Source organism: Talpa europaea (assembly GCF_964194135.1).
Source record: "Talpa europaea genome assembly, chromosome: 2".
NCBI classification, from domain to species: domain Eukaryota; kingdom Metazoa; phylum Chordata; class Mammalia; order Eulipotyphla; family Talpidae; genus Talpa; species Talpa europaea.
Window position 1 is genome coordinate 151,961,136 of NC_140068.1, and position 17,054 is coordinate 151,978,189.

General features: G+C 58.8%; 2 protein-coding genes across 5 annotated transcripts in view; one reads left to right on the forward strand and one right to left on the reverse strand.

Annotated features, from left to right (window-relative positions):
- Nucleotides 1–6,962, forward strand: part of DTNBP1 (dystrobrevin binding protein 1) — a gene marked incomplete at its 5' end in the record, with an annotated part of 108,793 nt that extends 101,831 nt beyond the window's left edge. For all 3 annotated transcript variants that reach the window (XM_084229125.1, XM_084229126.1, XM_084229127.1), the window contains 2 exons: nt 5,361–5,501; nt 6,628–6,962. In XM_084229125.1, the coding sequence (XP_084085251.1) occupies nt 5,361–5,501; nt 6,628–6,845 (359 nt within the window). In that variant the 3' untranslated portion in view covers nt 6,846–6,962. The remainder of the gene's footprint in view (nt 1–5,360; nt 5,502–6,627) is intronic.
- Nucleotides 6,963–9,252: 2,290 nt separating this feature from the next.
- The window catches only part of JARID2 (jumonji and AT-rich interaction domain containing 2), a gene marked incomplete at its 5' end in the record, with an annotated part of 257,205 nt that continues 249,403 nt past the window's right edge, over nt 9,253–17,054 (reverse strand). For both annotated transcript variants that reach the window (XM_084257154.1, XM_084257153.1), the window contains 5 exons: nt 9,253–9,444; nt 13,461–13,568; nt 15,662–15,845; nt 16,270–16,400; nt 16,756–16,938. In XM_084257154.1, coding sequence (XP_084113280.1) covers nt 9,262–9,444; nt 13,461–13,568; nt 15,662–15,845; nt 16,270–16,400; nt 16,756–16,938 — 789 coding nt within the window. In that variant the 3' untranslated portion in view covers nt 9,253–9,261. The remainder of the gene's footprint in view (nt 9,445–13,460; nt 13,569–15,661; nt 15,846–16,269; nt 16,401–16,755; nt 16,939–17,054) is intronic.

Genomic DNA, 17,054 nt, shown 5'->3' on the forward strand with positions numbered 1-17,054 from the left:
GCTCGGGAGGACCCCTTCCCATGCCCACACACCCTGAGAGGGGCTGGAGACGCTGTGGATGCAGTGTTGCTGGGGTCAACCACCTGATAAAAAAGAGCATTCTTTTACGTTTCAAAAAGCATTGGGCTTTTTTGAGACAGAAAAAATAGAGCCAGGCACATGTTGCCAGTTTACATGGTTTTGAAAGCATGAAAGACGAAAACTGGAGGATGTGAGCTTTTCCACTTTCTGCTTCAGCTAGAGCTGGAAGGACTGCCGCAGAGAACAGGCCAGAGTCCGTGCACGGGTACCCCGGCCGGGCAGGTCACGTTCCTTTCCTGCAAAGTATTCCTCTCCAGGGAGCAGCGTGGGGGACGTTTAATTTAGAAGAATCAATCAGAATAAATCTCCACAGAGAACGTGGTATTTTGGGTTCATCCCACTAAGTCAGAAATAGCAGTCTGCAGTTTTCTCACTTTCCAAAGCATCATTTTTTAATTGTGACAAAGGCATGAAAATTTTATCCAGAAAATCCTCAGAATAAAGGGTGAAGGACACCGGGGTGGTGCTAAGACTGGAGAATCCAAGCAGGCAGACGCTGGGCTCCAAGGGGAGGAGGGATGTGCCGGAGTCGCAGGGCTCCTTGGACGTAGCCAGGGACCTGGGGAGACTCTGGCCCGGGTGCCCTGCTACCTGCGCCGTCTCCGGCTTTCTCATAGAAGCATTGTCATGGCTTGTGTTTCATTGCCGAGCGCCAGGGTATCTGGACAGTGCAGTTAGTAATGAATGCCTCGCCTTGGCGATGCCCGGGTCTGTCCATGCCCGTGTGTTCCCACAGTCACAGCTCGGCACCCTGCGGCATGCTGCCAATGCAGTGCCGGACCAGCACGTCCTCGGTGTGAGCAAGTGCTCCCCACCCCGGCGCAGCTATTCACAGCGCGCCCGGGCCCTGGAAGAGGAGGTGCCGCTTGTTTTACCTGGCGATACAGTTAACAGTAGAACTAGGAGAGATGGAAGAGATAATATGCACCAGAACCAGAATTCAGTGCTCCCCAAAATATCTTCCAGAATGAAAAATATCTCAAAACACAGTTGCCAACTAAGATTTTCGCTTTGAGTTGTTTCCCGATGCGCTTTAGAGCTTTGAAACATACTGCGATCCGTTGCTTGTTCTCGCTTTAATTAGAAAATATTTCAGATATCCTGAAAATGAAAAATAATGTAACATGCTCATGTTTCCAGATTTAACATGTTCCTATTTTACCATATTTGCTTTAGACATTTAGACATTGTTAGAAATACCCCAGACACACGTCGGTACAAAAATAATATCATGATCCCTGTATGGACCCCCCAAACTCCATCCGGAAAGCCCCCGGGCCCCCTTCTTGTAACCATCCCGATGCAGCCCCGCCGTGCCGTGTGTCCTCGCGCCTGCATCGCCCGCGTGCCTGTTCCCAAGGCGCGGCCCTGCGCGCTCTAGACGTGGCGCCGCCGCTGTCTGCCTAGACGGCGGCTCCTTAGGCTGGTGTCCGAGAATCATCCACACCGATACTCACACAAGTGCCCGTTGGCGGAGCAGGTGTCTCACTGTTCCCAGGGGCTTTTTTAAAAAGCACGCGCGCGCCGCGTGTCCGGGAGCCGGTGCAGACGCAGGAGGCCGCGGCCCTCCCGGGCTTCGCGGTCGGCGGGTTTGGGGGTGGCCCGAGCATCCACGGCCCAGCCTGTTCCCAGGGGACGCGGCGGCCCGCGTGTCCGGAGTTCCCCGCCCGCGGGCGGGAGCCGGTCCGGGCCACACGGTGTCCCCGGCGCTGTGTCCTCCGCATCCCGCATCTTGGCCGCGCTCGGTGGTGTCCATGGCGCTAATCGTGCGCGTCTTCGGTGTTACCTTGACCTTCCTCGCTGGCCTCTCCAGCCTCGCGCCGCTGCTGACCGGCCTTTGGCGGACGAGGCTGGTGGCGAACCCCCCTCGCAGTCTGTGTCTGGTCTGGGCCTGAGCGGCCTTTGCTAAATAAGTGTATTTTTTAACGTGATCGGCTTGACTTTTGTGTCCACGTGTGCTCTGTGCTCGCGTGTCCTGTGCGGGGAATCCTTCCCGCCTCGGTGCAGCCTCGGGCAGGACTCAGGCGTGAATTTACAGTTGTAGGAACATCCCGCTGCGTTTTCTTCTGAAAGTTTTTGTTTTCCATTTTCCATTTTGCTCTTAAATCTACTTGATTTCTGTGTGTGTTGGGAGGGAAGGTTTGCAGTTTTCATTTTTTCCCATCGCAACAGCTGTTTGTGTCAGCACCCACCTTGATTTCCCGCCGCTTCCTGTCGTCTGCCCCTTTCAGAACGAGGCGAGTCCTTATTGTAGCCTTGCAAGGTCCCCTCTCCTGTGCGTCCAGCCTTGAGCCAACCTGTGTCCTTAATTAGACCTCTTCATCAGGCAGCGGCTCGGAACCGAGGGCGACATCCCGCCGTGTCTGGAGACAGTTTTGCTTGTGCTTGGGGCAGGGGTGTGCCCTGGGCTGGGTGGAGGCCCGAGAGCTGCGCCACATTCTCCGGTGCCCAGGTAGCCCCACGCTGTCCGGCCCGGTGTCACCTGCGCAGGTGAGAGAACCACGTCCCCGCGGCCCTGCACGCGCCAGGTGACCCTTTTTCTTCCTTGCCGGTCCCTGACTGTGTAAATGTTAAAGTCATATTTTCAGTTTCATGTGGCTAGACAGTGAGATTTTGGTTTTCTGTTGTTGTTTTTTTGTTTAAGAGTGACGCCAGGGCCTGTCACAGCGCTTCCCTGCACGCTTCACGTACACTTGTTCCCAGGGTCCTGGGGGCAGCACGGGCTCTGCACGGCACCATTTCATCAAGCTTGTCAACGCTGGTCAAGAAGTCCCCACTCCTGATGTTTGCATCGCTTAATCATCAGTAACTGAGGAGTTACAGCCATGCCTTTGCTCCCTCCCCCAAAGTTACGGATGTTGCATTTTTCTTGTCATTCTGCCATTTTTTACCTCACACAGATGGCCACAGAATACACAGCCACATGGAAATATTTCGTCGTCTTCCCGGCAAACTGAATGTTAAAAAAAAAATGATGAAGGCCCACTTTTACCCCAGCGGGGCTTTCGTGTCCCATTAAAGTCTGTTTTGTTTGGTTTTCCAAGGCTCCCTCACACCTTCCTCTTCAAGTTAGTCATTTGCCCACTCACTGCTTTTCGTTAGCTTTTGCTGTTTCTCTGTTATTTTGGGGGGGTGGTTGGAAAAGTCATTGCGTATTTTTTCTCTTTTTCAAGCAAAAACGCGTCATGACTTTTCTGACAACCGAATGGTGGTGACTTCTCTCAGCAGCGCGTCACTAGGCCGATCACTTTAATTCATTCTGTGTCTGTGTAGCAAACGGTGGGTTCACATTTGCAGCGACTGCCGTCAAACCTGGCATCCTGTTTGGTGCTTTCTGTTTTCCAGAAAGCTTTTCTGAGACTTTATAGACCTCTTTGTTTTCCTCTTGTTGAAAGTTACATCTTGGCCGCTAAGAGGCAGGCCGGGCACGGAAGGGAGCACGGCCTCTTTCCGCACCACAGTCAAAGCAAGGCCAAAGCCAGAAGGGCTCCAGACTCATGGCAGACAGCCAGCCCCCAGGGCCCTCCCCTTCCTGCAGCCCCGCACCCTGCAGAGCACCCCTCCGGGAACAGGCTTGAGCTGTGCCCTCCCTTCTGACCTGTGGGCCTGGACGCAGCTCCAGGCCAGCAGCGCACTGGCGCGCCCTGAGGACTTGGGGGGCCGTCCGTGGGGCCCACTCGTGCCTGGTCTGCAGCCGCATGTCCTGGGCCGCGCTCCTGACTCCTTGCTGTGGGTGTGGCCCCAGCGCGGGGTCTTCTGGGGCTAAAGAACTTCTCCCTCGGCCAAGAGAGAAATTACTCTCCCTCTTAACAGTGCTGAGATCCCTGACTATGTGGCTGACAGGTTCTCTCCTCCTCTCCAGACTCCCAGGGATGGCCCCTGCCCCGGCTCTCAGAGCACCCCCGTCTCCTGCTCCCCAGCATTAGGGCTTTGCCCAGAGTTAGGTTGCTCACGTGTTTATCAGCCTTTCCATCCTGGCCCCTCAGACCGCCTTTCTGGGATTCGCCGCCCTCCTGTCTAATCCTGACTTTGGAGAGAAGGTCGTGGCGAGGGTTGCTGTCTGGACAGGGCCTTAGCTTGAGCCTGCGTACGCTTGCACGGCGTGTGGTCTTAGCTGCGCCGTTCCTCTCGCCCCTTTGAATGGGTCACCCCACCGGCTCAGGCTGTGGAGACGTTGTTGGTCCATTTCCTTCTCTGCCACCTGCTCTGTTCTCCTTGGGGCTCCTCGGTCCACTGCAGTTGACATGGGTGAGGATTTCTTTTATCTGTCGTCCCTGGTCGCAAGCCTGGGGCCTCGGGTCCTGCAGGCAGGCCTGGAAGACGATGAGCTGCTTTCAGCACCCGCTGCCATCTTCTCTCCCCTCTCTCCCTTGGCGCCTCGGCTCCCCTCGGCTGCCGTGCTGGCCGGAGGGGAATGTGTCCTGGCTTCTGGTTTCTTTCCTGTTTTGCGTTCAAAGTCTCAAGTGTCAGTGATTGGATTTTTCCTATGTGGAAGGGATTTGGCTCTTTTCTGAACGCTTGGCCTGGCTTATCTTTGACACCAGCTCGCGTATTCATCGCAGCTTTCATTTCGCTCACATGTTCAAGGGGCCTCATCTGGGGAAGCTGCCCTGTTCTTGCTGACCTCACACAGTGCTGGACTCCGAGGAGCTGTGAACTCTGGGTTGGATCGGGATTGAGTTTCTATTCGAGACCTAAGCTCAGGGTGCATCCCCACAGGCGATTTGTTTGCTTCTGCTTCAGGATCGGGGTGACCTCATTTAACTGGCTCATGGCTTCCCGGGCCACAGGGAGCTTCCGGGTGAACTGCAGACCCAGCAGGGGTCTTCGGGCCCCTCTGTGGGTGAGAGGGCTTTCCCCCTGCTCTGCGCTTTCCCGGCAAGGCGCGCCCTCGAGGGTCCAGCTCTCCAGCGTGCAGCTGCCCGAACCTTGTCTACAGTTGAGATCGCAGCGGATTAAGCTTGCGATGGCCTCAGGGCGGTGAAATTAAAACAAACTTTGGGGCTACTGTGGAGGGCAGAGGTGTGCCTGTGTGCAGGGAGTGCAGGGCGCTCGCGGGACTACTGAGTCATCACCCGCGCGCAGAGGACTGGGGCGAACAGGCAAACTGCCGGGGGAGATGCGCGGAGAATGCAGAAGGGGCTCGGATGCTTCCAGTTTGGGCTGAGAAATGCTGGGAGCAGCAGGCGGCATCTCACACGGAGAGCACAAGCAGCCCCGCGCGACTGAAGCTCACCTTTCAGAGCGTTACGGAGGTTAATCTTGTGCCCCGTCCCCAGAGCCCATGGGCAGCATGTCGTCCATGGAGGTCAACATCGACGTGCTGGAGCAGATGGACCTGATGGACATCTCGGACCACGAGGCCCTGGACGTCTTTCTGAACTCGGGGGAAGAGGACGCCGCGCAGTCCCCCGGCCGAGGTAGGGGCGCCGGCCCTTCCCGCACCTCATGGCTTCCCCCACCCGGGACGACGCCAGAGTCACCTGGCCCCTTCCCTCGCCCACACCCGCTCGCAGCGGCGGGCAGAGGAACACGCGGGGGAGCCTGGGATCCTCTGAGGGCTTCCACGCGCCGCCCAGGTACCGTCAGCACGCAGGGTGCCTCCGCCTGCGCCTCTCTGGGGCGTCCCTTTCAGTCAGGGCCTGGCAGTTACTGAAGGCCTGGGCCGCCGTGCGGCTGCTGCGTGGTCTTCGGGTTCTCCCTGAGGAAGCGGGTACCGGGCTCGGATTACACTTGGCCGCCACGTGGTGCCTTTCCCGGGTTTTGTTTCACATGCGCTCAGCGAATACTCCCGGAGGCTCCAGAGCATGCCTGGGCTCTGTTTACTTTACATTTCAGACCCCTGGTAGGTTTCACACGATGCCACCGCGGGTGGGAGGGCAGGCGTGCGCGGCTCTCGCAGCACCTTGGCCTCTCCGGACGCTGTTGCCGGGGCCAGGCCTCGTGGGTTGCCAGCGTGCGCGGCCATCTCAGCAAGGCCACCGCATCCCCGCCCGGCCAGCCTGGGACAGCAGCACTGCCCGGGAGGCGAGGCCTCCGCCCGAGAGGCTGGGGACGCTGGAAACGGGCGGGGCGCACACCGGCGCCCTCCCAGAGCGGGCGAGATGTAGAAACACGAGTGTTCATTCCTTTAAGAGCTTTAGTCCCCGTGAAATTGGAGAACCACGAAAAGGGCAGCAGGGTTTTTCCCCGGCACTGATTTCAGAGGGTGTGAGGAGTAAATGGAGACGATCACGAGTTCATCAAGACCCTCGAAGAAAAGGCAGCATTTGGCGCGGGCCTGCCTTTGGCCCCGTCTGGCACTGAACGCTGCAGAGAGGCGTCAGGGTCTTTATGTCACTGGCAGGGGCTCAGCTCAGGCCCTGTTGTTCTGGGAATTCTTGCAGCCTCCAATCACCGGGAGGGGCCCTCCGGTCCTGCAGCCCCCGGATTGCGAACAGCACACGCACACCCCCGGAGTCTACCCAGTGCAAACGTTTGCTCCTCTTCGGGGCAATCCCACCAGGCAGTGCTTTGACCACGGGGCTGTTCTCTACCTGTTCGCAGGGCCCGAATCCAGCACCGGACCAGATGAAATTACCGTTCAGGTCCCCCGCCCCTCGGACCCACAGGCCACGTCACCTTCCTCATCCGTGACCCGCACAGACCTGGCCACCCAGGACGCCCCTGAAGGCGGAGAGTCCCCGATTGTTCAGTCTGACGAGGAGGGCGTGGAGGTCGACACTGCCCTCGCCACGCTACACACGGATGACAGCGACTGCTGACTCATGGGCCCTGCCTGCCCTGGGGCGGCCTCAGCCCGCGCGGCGCTGGTCCCGGAGGCTTCATTTCTACAAAATTGCCAATAATGTCTGGGAAACTGACAGAACAGGTAACAATAAAGTTTCGGGACCTAAACCCAGAGTCCATCGCGAGTTTATGCTGGAAGGCTTCTAACGCCTCCCGCAGGCCCCGGTGCAGGAGCCGTGGCTGGGCCTGGGAGCCCGGGGCTTGCACCAGGCGGGGCTGGGCAGTGTGGCCAGAATAAAAACCCTTTTACAGAGTAAAAGACTCGGCTTCCTCTGAAGTACAACCGTAGTCAGCCTCCTCGCTGAACAGCGTGGGTTTCACTGGGTCATGGCAAATCGTCCACAGCCTGGGAACCAGCCCCACCCGGTGCCAGAGCGCACCCCTGCGCCCGAGGGAGGCGGGACGCCTCAGCCGAAAGCAGCGCCCTCTCTCTCCTGCCAAGAGCTCCCCTTTCCCATCAGCCGGCCACACAGCGGGGGGAAGTCAGAAGTGGGGTGTCTGCGCCCCTCCCGGGCTAAGGTGGACCTCAGCCCACGGTGAGAGCGAGCTCGTGTCATTCACCTTCCACAAGACAGACAGATGTCCAAAAAACTTTGTTTTTATTATTAAACCTTGTAGTACAAACCTGAAAAGTAAACAAAAACTGGCAATAAACAACATGAAGTCTCCCCTCCCGCGGGAGGAGTGCAGAGCAGCGCTAATAAATTAAATGTCAAACTGTAAGCCGTAGGCAGAAGTTTACTGTCCAAAGAGGGAAAGTGTACACAGCAAGGCCATAAAAACCGGACAACCACATCGGAAAACACGTGACCGTTTATGCCATTGTTAAATATTCCAAAACAGTTCAGTCTTCTGCAACAACAACCGACAAAGTGTATCACAGGACGCCCTGACAGTCCCACTGGCAAGCTCAGTGCAATATGGGGAGCTACGGGAGCGATGAGTCCAATTATGAAACGAAGAACAGCTTGTGAAAACAGTTTCCCTTTTTTATTCCACACATACTGTACACACAACCGGAGAAGGGCAACAGCTACTCCATTATTATTGTGTTGTTGTTCAGTGATGTAAGCAGCACTTATAAATGTTACAAGAAAAACCCTGTAAGCATCCAATCCAACCGATGAAGAAACGGAAACGTAAGGCTTTTCTTCATCTTGTCTTCTCACCCCTCCCCACCCCCCCACCGAGAAAAAGGCTCAAGTATTTAAAACAATTTACAGGCGTATGTACAAAAGGGACGGGCTTTTTTTTTTTTTTTATCTTTTTTTTTTTCCTTTTTTGTTACAACATGAAGAGAAAAAATAGACAAGATGAGCGCAGATGCATTTCACATTCAAAAAGAACTGCAGACCTCCTAGTGGCTCTAAGTGTGATCATCAACGAAACAGACTGAAAAAGAAAGATTAATGCTGACTTGTGAAGGTGAGAAACGAGCAGTGATGTGGGGATGGAATGTTCGAGAGATTGCACGTCTATGACAGCGAAGCCCTTGCGGCTTCGACCTTTTTTTCCTTTTTTTTTTTTCTTTTTTTTTTTTTCCTTCCCTTAAGGATGCTATTGAAGGGTTTTTTGATAAAGTAGCCAACAGCACCAAAAATAACAGAATGGATTTCCTAATGAAATCAGGCACAGGTTTCCCTCACGTGACCCCTCCAAGGCAGGCAGTCTTTTCCCTCTCTCGCGCCTTTTCCTTCCTTCAACAGATGCATAGTGATGTGCTGGTAGAGAGACCCTCGCCACTCGAATCTCATCGCCCATGGTTAGGAAACAAAAGTCCGCCTTCAGCTGCCACAACCGCCCAAACACACAACATGGGGGTTCTCCGGTTTTAAAATTACAAACTCATCTTGCACATGACAGAAGAAAAGACAGCCAAAGTAAAGCCATTTCTTTTCAAGTTTTGTGTGTGTGTGTGTGTGTGCGCGTGTGTGTGTGTCTCCTATCCCTTTTCCTCGCTAGAAAAATCTGCTCACATGACTGATGTTTTAAAATTTGTTCTCCAAACTTCACCCTCTTCAAAAATGGGTTTAAAAAGCCTTTTTTTCCCCAACAGTTACAAAAAAAAAAAAAAAAAAAAAAATTCAAAACAAACAAAAAGGCTTTTGTCAGCCGTCGGGGGCGATACAAATTAATACGGCCCCTCAAGGGTTTTAAAACAGTGAATATACGGCAGTTTCCAAAATCTGACTGCAGTATCTAGGTATTCTAAGTACAAAAAAAAGTTCAACAGTTTAATGCTAAAACAAAATTAGTTCTCTAAAACCAGAAGAAAATCTTCTTTAGAGCTAGTGCAAAGACAGCTTGTATCCTACGGCAAGTACTCCAAACTAGAATATAATAATTACAAAAAAATATATATCAATCAATCGACCACGGGTGTTGGCATCTTCACGACGAGCTCGAAGCACTTTTGGATGAGCTGGAGCAGGAAAGCCGGGAAGGCGGCACGTCCACCGTCGCTCTCTTGCGGGGCCCTCTTTTTGGTGGGGGTTTACTGAGACAGTTCTCGATGCTGCCGTTCTTACCAGACACCTTGCCGCAGATCTGGTTGACCAGGCTGATGATCTGTTCCTGTTGCGGGTTGAAAGGAAGACACGGGATTAACCAGCCAGAAGAGCCGGGTCCCCAGACCCCACCCCATCCCACCCCACCGCCGGGGCTCGGAGCAGCCTTCACCAAAACAAGTCCAGGCTCCCCGCGCGGCCTGGGTGCGGTCAGGGCCCCTGCTGCTACGGCCGCGGCCGCCCAGGTTGGAACGATACGTCGCGGGGACTTGAGACACTTTCCTTCTAGGAGTAAACCCCGCCACTTCTCACCTCGGGCCGGCGCTCGCCAGCCCTGTGTGGGGGCTGCACCAAGAGCCCCCCACCCTGTTGCTGGCCGCCTCCCAACCTCATCTCCTCCAAAAATCCAGGCAGCCTACTACCGTGGCTCTAAGGTCTGAAAAGACTCCTCTAAGTTAAGGCCGGGAGATCCAGCCTCCGTGTCACCACACACCCGCAGCGGCGCCCCCTGTGCAGCCAGCCCACGCCTTTGCAGCCCCTCCCGCCCCCCAGCTGCCCTGCAGGCCGCCTCAACCACAGGCCCGCACTGGAGCTTCAGTTCATCCTGAACTGGAGCTTGGCGAGGTGAGCGGCTCCCACCCCAGGCCCCTGGCAGCGAGGAGGGGGACGCAAGTTCGCTCTGCTTGCCGCCAGGATGGTGGCAGCGCCTGAAGCTGCTGGTGTCTGGCTGCCCTGACCCCAGGGCTCCTTCACCCGGCCTTGCACATTGCAGTGACGCCCTCCTTTTCCCCCGCGAAGGAGAAACGGCAAACAGAAGCAGGGAAAAAAAAGGGACAGGATTGTATATTTGAAAGAAAAGCCAATCTGATCACCTAGAGCACTTGCGATGGGCCGACGTGCTGGCAGGAGCAGCAGGTGTGCGTGAAACCCAGGTACTCGTGCCGAGGCCCCACCACACAAGGCAGCCACAAGGGCCGGTGGGGGAGACCGGGGAGGCCCGTCTGCCGGGAGCAACTGAGGACAGCGAGTGTGCTCGGTGGTCTGGGGCCATTTCTGAAATCCCCTCAGGGCCAGAAATCCCCCTAATAAGGAAAAAAAAATGCACAACTCGAGAGGAAACTGATAGGCAGATTTCCATTTACTAAAATAAATGCGGATACTGGCAAAGCCGGCTTCTAAATACCTCTCTCTCCCTTATCAACAGCGATGACTAAGCTGCAGGCCCACAGCCCTTCCTCGCGGTTCTCCCAGGGTCTGGCCGCAGCACGAGGGCCCGGGCGGGCGGGCAGCAAACCGGGTTTCACAGAGCACCGAGCCCTGCGCGCTGCCACCAGCCTCTTACTCACCCCGGGCTTATTTTTAACCATGCTCTGACGTTTGCTATTAAGGCAAAGCAGCAGGCGGGCAAGGCGGTTATTGCCTTGCTCTACGTGCTCTTGAAAAACAAAGAAGATGCGCTGAGGTCTATTTCCAGCTTTCCAACCTTGTCATTTAGCCAGAGGCGCGTGGAGTCTGCCCACAGCCTGCCCCATACGCACGACCACCTGTCCGGAGATGCGGATGCCGTCACCCACCAAGGGCCCCGCAGCCTTGGATTGGCCCGGGGGGTGGGTGGGTGGGTGGGTGGGTGTGTGTGTGTGTGTGTGTGTGTGTGTGTGTGTGTGTGTGTGTGTGTGTGTGTGTGTGTGTGTGTGTGTGTGTGTGTGTGTGTGTGTGTGTGTGTGTGTGTGTGTGTGTGTGTGTGTGTGTGTGTGTGTGTGTGTGTGTGTGTGTGTGTGTGTGTGTGTGTGTGTGTGTGTGTGTGTGTTGGGGGGAAGGTGGCCACAGCAGCCACGCAGCCCGGGAGCCTGCGCTGGGGGGGGGGGGGGGGGGGGCCCTGCTGGTGGGAGCAGCAGTGGGACCACCAGAGGGCGACGGGCCCCACACAGCCGCCGAGAAGGGATCCCAAGACGGCCCCAGTTAAGTCAGAGGTGAACGCGCCCTGAGGGGCAAGGCCTGTGTAGGGTGAGGTAAAAGTATCAGGCTTTTCTGCCCTCCCGCCATCAGGAGAGATGCTGGATCCTTGCGGTCCTGAATGCATGCCTGATGGCGGGCACCTGGAGTAGGGGGTGGGCGTGTGTACGTGGGATTCACCTGGGCTGAGACTGGGCTTCTCAGGGCGGTGTCACGGGGCATCAGCAGAAGCAGAGAAGCTGAGAGAGAAGCAGAGCCATGAGAAGGGCAGAGAGAACGTGAGAGAAGGCCGGAGAGCCCAGAGTGAAGACTTGCTGGGGGCTGGGAGGTCAGCCAGGGGCGCTCCCTGCCTGCTGTGTGCCCGGTGAACCCCAATAAAAGCCTGCAAAAGCCACTGAGGGCTCCAGGACTCCTCCTTACCCCGTCTGCTGGATCAGAAAACCTGCCCTGTGTCCGTCCTGCCCCTACAGCCTGTGTTCCAGGGAGCTGCCGGCTAACACGGAACAAACTGGGGGGTGGGAAGGCTCCCCGCGAGGCATGCCGTCAAAAAGGCTGACTCGAGACGGAGTCACGTGCCTCTGGAGACCAGCAGCCAGGCGGCGCCCTGGCCACGGGATCTGTGGGACCAGCCGGCGGGCTCAGAAAAGGCTTGGGGAGCGAGGAGGGGCTCCCCGAGGAACAGGAACTGGGGCACAGAAATGTTAAGAGCTGGTTGGACCTGGGGGATTTGCAAGGTGGGGCCAAAGCATCTGCAGGAAGGTGAGAGGCTCCCGTTCCACACACACAGCCCGAGGCAGCGCTGCGCTGACGCTTGAGGTGAGGTAACAAGCTTGAGGTGAGGTAACAAGTGCCTATGGAGATAAAAGCTGGAAGGCCTGTCCTCTAGGCAAGCACCAGGCTGCAGCCGCTCGCCCTGGGGCCCAGGGGGGCAGACGTATGTGAGAGGAAGGGACACCCTGAGCTCTCCTCACGAGAGCAGGCTCGCCAGCCCGATGGAGTGAAGCCCAAAGGCAAGTGTGTGGTGCGTGAGGCCAGGGCTCAGGTCCCGTCTGCAGTAGGGCGACCCCTGGCCCTGCCTCTGGGACCTAAACTCTGTCTTCTCTGAGACCCCCAAAGACCAGAGACTGGGTTCTGAGGCCCTCAAAGCAGCCACTCAGCACGCCGCACCCCCCACAGTCCAGACCCAGTGGCGAGGGAGGACCCTGCTGGTCAGACCTGGGCCTGGCCAGAGACAGCAGCGCATCCCCTTGACCTCAAGTAGCTGGGCCAGACAACGCGGCACTCTGGGTACCGCCAACTGGATCCTGAAGTTAACCCGTCGTCAGCTGAGCCCCGGATGCCGACCAAGATGCTGGCGGGCTCGGGTGGCACTGGTGGGCCTGGCTTCCAGGGGCCCGGGGCGCTGTGCAGCGCGGGACAGTGCCCGCGTCTGGAGACACCGTTGGTGTGACCACCCGGGAGGGTCCTACTGGCAGAGGGTGAGGCCAAGAAAGCTGCTGCGCCTGGCAGTTCCCGAGCCCCCAGCACACTGCAGGATCCAAACCCCAGCCACTCACTGGGGCGCGGTGTGGATGTGCTGGGGAGGGGGACCCACACACAGTGGCCACTGGCCCTGTTCCTGGCTCCCAGGCCCACCCAGGAGCAGTGACGAGCCAAAAGGAGGCTGCTGAGGACAGGCCTCGTGAACTTGGGGCCCTGAGCACTGTCCTTTCCAGGCAAGGCGCCGGGACTGGCACAGGGATGGCCCCTCGGCACCCTGAGGGGCTCTTCCCAGGGCTGGGGCAGAGCTCCCACGCAGGCAGGGGCGGCCCCTGCAGCCTGACCCCGGCTGGTCCCCCAGGATGCTCTGCTCCAGCGGCCTGGCTCTGCCCACCGCTTCCCTGCGCCCGCCCCGGCCAGTCCGCACCAGCGCAAGGAGGGGAGCCGGCACGGAGCTCTAGTCGCCGTCAAAAAGCAGGAAGCAAAGCTTCTAACAGCAAGAAGTCTCTGGAGCCTTCTCGGTGCCTGCCCCTGTCTCCCCACTTCAGAGCAAACAAGGAGAAGCCGCGCCTTCCACCCAGCAGGCCCAGGCTGGCCACCATGTCAGGCCCACGCTCGGACCTGGGGCAGCCGCCGCGGGCGTGCACTGACCTCGTCGTAGCGGTACATCAGCTTCAGCCCCCGGCAGGACTTCTGCTTCTCCACGTGGCGCAGCGCGCACTCCAGGCAGAACACGACGTTCTCGTTCTCCTGCACGACCTGCGAGGGAGACACGCCTGAGCCGGGGTGCGGCGGACACGCTGGGAGAGGCGGCCCTGGAGGGATGGCACCCCAATACGCAGCGCCAGGCTAAGGGGCACGTGTGACCCAAAGCACTGCCAGGTGACGGCAAGCCTGACGCGGTCGCCAGGCACAGTCCTCAGCGGAGCTCTAATGGCTGACATGAGGCGCCCCCATAGGGTGGCCGGCGTCCCCTCTGCCCATTGCATGCCTCCCCGTGACAGGCGAGAAACGGGCTCAGGAGACCTGTCCAAGGACGGCCCCGGGCCTGTCACTCCGCCTGCAGTCAGCCCGGCTGCGCACACGGAGTGACCCAGCACCTCTTCCGAACGCCCCGACGTGCCACCTCCGGGCGGAAGCTCAGATCTGCCCGAGGCCAGGTGGGGCACCGGCAGGCCGTGTGGACAGACGCGCGTGGGGAGGGGCTGCAGCTCAGGCCGCGGTGTTTGTGTGTGTGTTCCCAACCCTCGTGCTGACTTCCAGCCCCGTCTTCGTGCTGTGCACAGAGAAGGGACAATGCTGTCCTCACACGCAAGACGCGAGCGGCTCACAGGACTGTTCCAGAAAGGCCTGGGGCGAGGCCCGTCTTCCTGCCGCCACGGCTCCCAAGCACAGCTGAGAGAGCAGCAGCAGGAATGAAGAAGAGACACTTCCTGGCACAACCACATCAGCCTTGAATGACACTTGGGGCCCAGGACAGAAACGGACCAAAATAGGAGCCATGGTAAGCAAATAAAAATGCACAAACTTATGAAGTGATCCGAGTAAGGAAAGCTGCCAAGATAAACAGAACCTTGATTTCTCCCAACGAATTTCTCCCAAGGATGCTTTCTCTGAAGACGAGCCCTGCGGCCGGGAAGAGATGCCTGGCCAGAGGTGACAACTCCCCGGGCGCGCAGGGACGGCCCAAGGCCCACACGGCCCCGAGCTCAGCGCTGCCAGAGCCTCGCGGAGTCCCATGCGACCGACCGCCTCTTCCCATGGGAACTGCGCCCTCCCGGCGGGGTGGGGAGGGGGGAGCGAAGCAGCTTTTAGGAGTGATGTTTACAAAACATCTGTCCGATGCTGCTGCGGATATTAAACCAAGACACGACAACATGGTTCTCAATTCCGTTTTCAAAAAATACCTAGAAAAGAGGCTCGAGAAGAGAGCGTGCGCCACGGGACAAGTGGCCACCATAGCCTGCGCCGCTGCCCCGCCGTTCACGCGGCCGTTCCTGACCCCCGGGCGCTCGCTGCACGGCTGCGGGCTGGGCCTCGGCAAGGCGGCATGCGGCCGTCTTGCCGGACTGGGGTTCTCCCAGGAGCGAGGGACGGAGCAGCAGCCACTTGCAAGCCAAGGAGAGGGCCTCAGGCCAGCCAGCCTCGGCCTCCACGCGGGGAGGCAGCGTGTCCGAGCCCCCAGCTAGCACAGTGGCCCCCCCACCCCCTTCTCAGTTGATCTAGAGAGTTCTAGAGAGTACCTGACTCAGCTAGGAGCGGCAGGCCGGCGGGGCTGGCCCCAGAGACCCAGGACAAGGCAGCGTCAGGACACGGCCTGCAGGCGCGAGGCCGGAGCTGAGAGGCACTCGCTGCTGCGGGGGGCCGGGGGCCCTCACTATCTACGCGTCTATCTGGAGGAAGAACCTGCACAGGCGGGAGGCGAGCCGGCACCAGAGGCCCAAGGGCCAGGCCCGCGGCTGGAGGGGGAAGGTGCGCTGGCTCAGGGAGGCCAGAGAGCAGAGCCCTCTGCCAAAGGCCTGAGAGGAAGCTGCAGCCGCGACGGGAGGCGGGAGACACGAGAATCCTGGAGAGAGACGCCTGCCACCGAAGACAGGCTTCAGAGCCCTCGCGACAGCGAGCCGGGCCACGTTAACTGGCGGGAGCAGGAGCGAGGGCCGCATCCAGGACAGAGATGCCCCGTGTCCCCCCGACCCGGGGAGCCCACCCCGCACCCCCATTCTCCGTGGAGCCTGGTGCTGCTGACCAGGTCTGGCTGTGAGGTCTGCTGGGACTGCGGACAGGTGTCCTGGCGTGGGGTGGCCGGGTGTGCTGTGGGGTACGGGAGGCCCTGGGGTCCCCAGGCAGCTCACCATGGACAGGTAGCACAAGTGCTGGCAGATCTGACACCTCCGCTCCGAGGTCTCCAACTGCAGCCACTTTCGAGGCTTTTTCTTCCCATCTGCCACAGCGCCGGTGCTGTCGTGGCTGCCGTAGCGGGCAGAGGAGTGGAGGCCGGCCTCGAACAGCTGCCTCCGCTGCCGCAGCTCCGTGTCCCTGCGCAGACACAACAAAGCGCCGGCGGTGAGAGGGTCCTCCCCAGGGGAGGGGCAGAGGCCTACACAGCTCAGCAACCTTGAGCAGGTCCCCAGCCAGGGGCTGGGCTGTTGTCAGAAGGCCGGACAACCCCCGGCCTCCAAGGCCACCTTGGAGGGAGAGGGCTGTCCCTCGGCACGTCCCGGGTTTCCCCTCGGCCGGGAGAGAGGCCATGAGGCCACGCGGCCGGGAGACAGGAGAGGGCCACGCGGGAAGGCCAGCACCACACTCGGTTTCTGCTTCATCTCAGAAGCGCCTGCGCGGCGGCAGGATGACGGCAGGTGAGGGCCGCAGGCAGGGCCGCTGCGCTGTGGCCGATGCAGGCCGCCCCACCCCGCAGAGCCCAGCTCGGCCCCGGGGCTGCTGCCCCCAGACTCCGGGTTACCTGAGCTCATCCAGAAGGGCCGAGATGGTACTGAGGGTAGGACCGTTTTCTTTTTTCGCCTCTGCTTGTGCAATCTGGTAGAGTAACTTCTCCATGGAGAACGGCTTGGCTATATGGCGACGCTTCATCTCCTGCAAGAGGCCGACGGAATTTTAAAATTCTGAATTGCTGGATTCAAAGCAACTGAAAATCCTACCATCTGGCCTGCCTGTGAGAAGGCACCAGGACCAGGCCTGGCTCCGGGTCGACAGCCCCAAGGCAGGCGCCCCCCCTCGAATGAGGGTAGCGATTTCCTAACCATTTTGAGGATTTATCTCAAGCGTCTTCAGTGAAGTCCTCACAGCACGACGATGGATCCAAGTTTTATGCCACAAACCAGCCCTGACAAGCCCCTTTCCTCGAGAACGTTCTTGGCGGCCCCTGACAGGTTTCCGGGGCCACCCGGACCGTGTGCGTTCCCGCGCCAGCGGCGAGGCCCCCCCTTACCTTGGCCGTCTCGAAGCCCATGCTCGTCCACTGGGTGGTGGCAAAGTGCACGGTCTCGGACACGCTGTAGCCGCAGCACACTTTGGACACGAACGAGCCCGGGAAGCAGACGACGAACTGGCCGCTCTGCTGCACGGTCCTGTGCACCTTGATCCCCTCCTTGCACAGCACCTCCGGGGAGATCTGGGGAGACGGGCGGCTCAGGCGCAGGGTCCCGCCCCGCCCGGGCAGGGAAGGTGGGCTGTCGGGACACGGGGGGCGGGCTCCCGAGGAGATTCTGTTTTACATTAAAGGGTTTG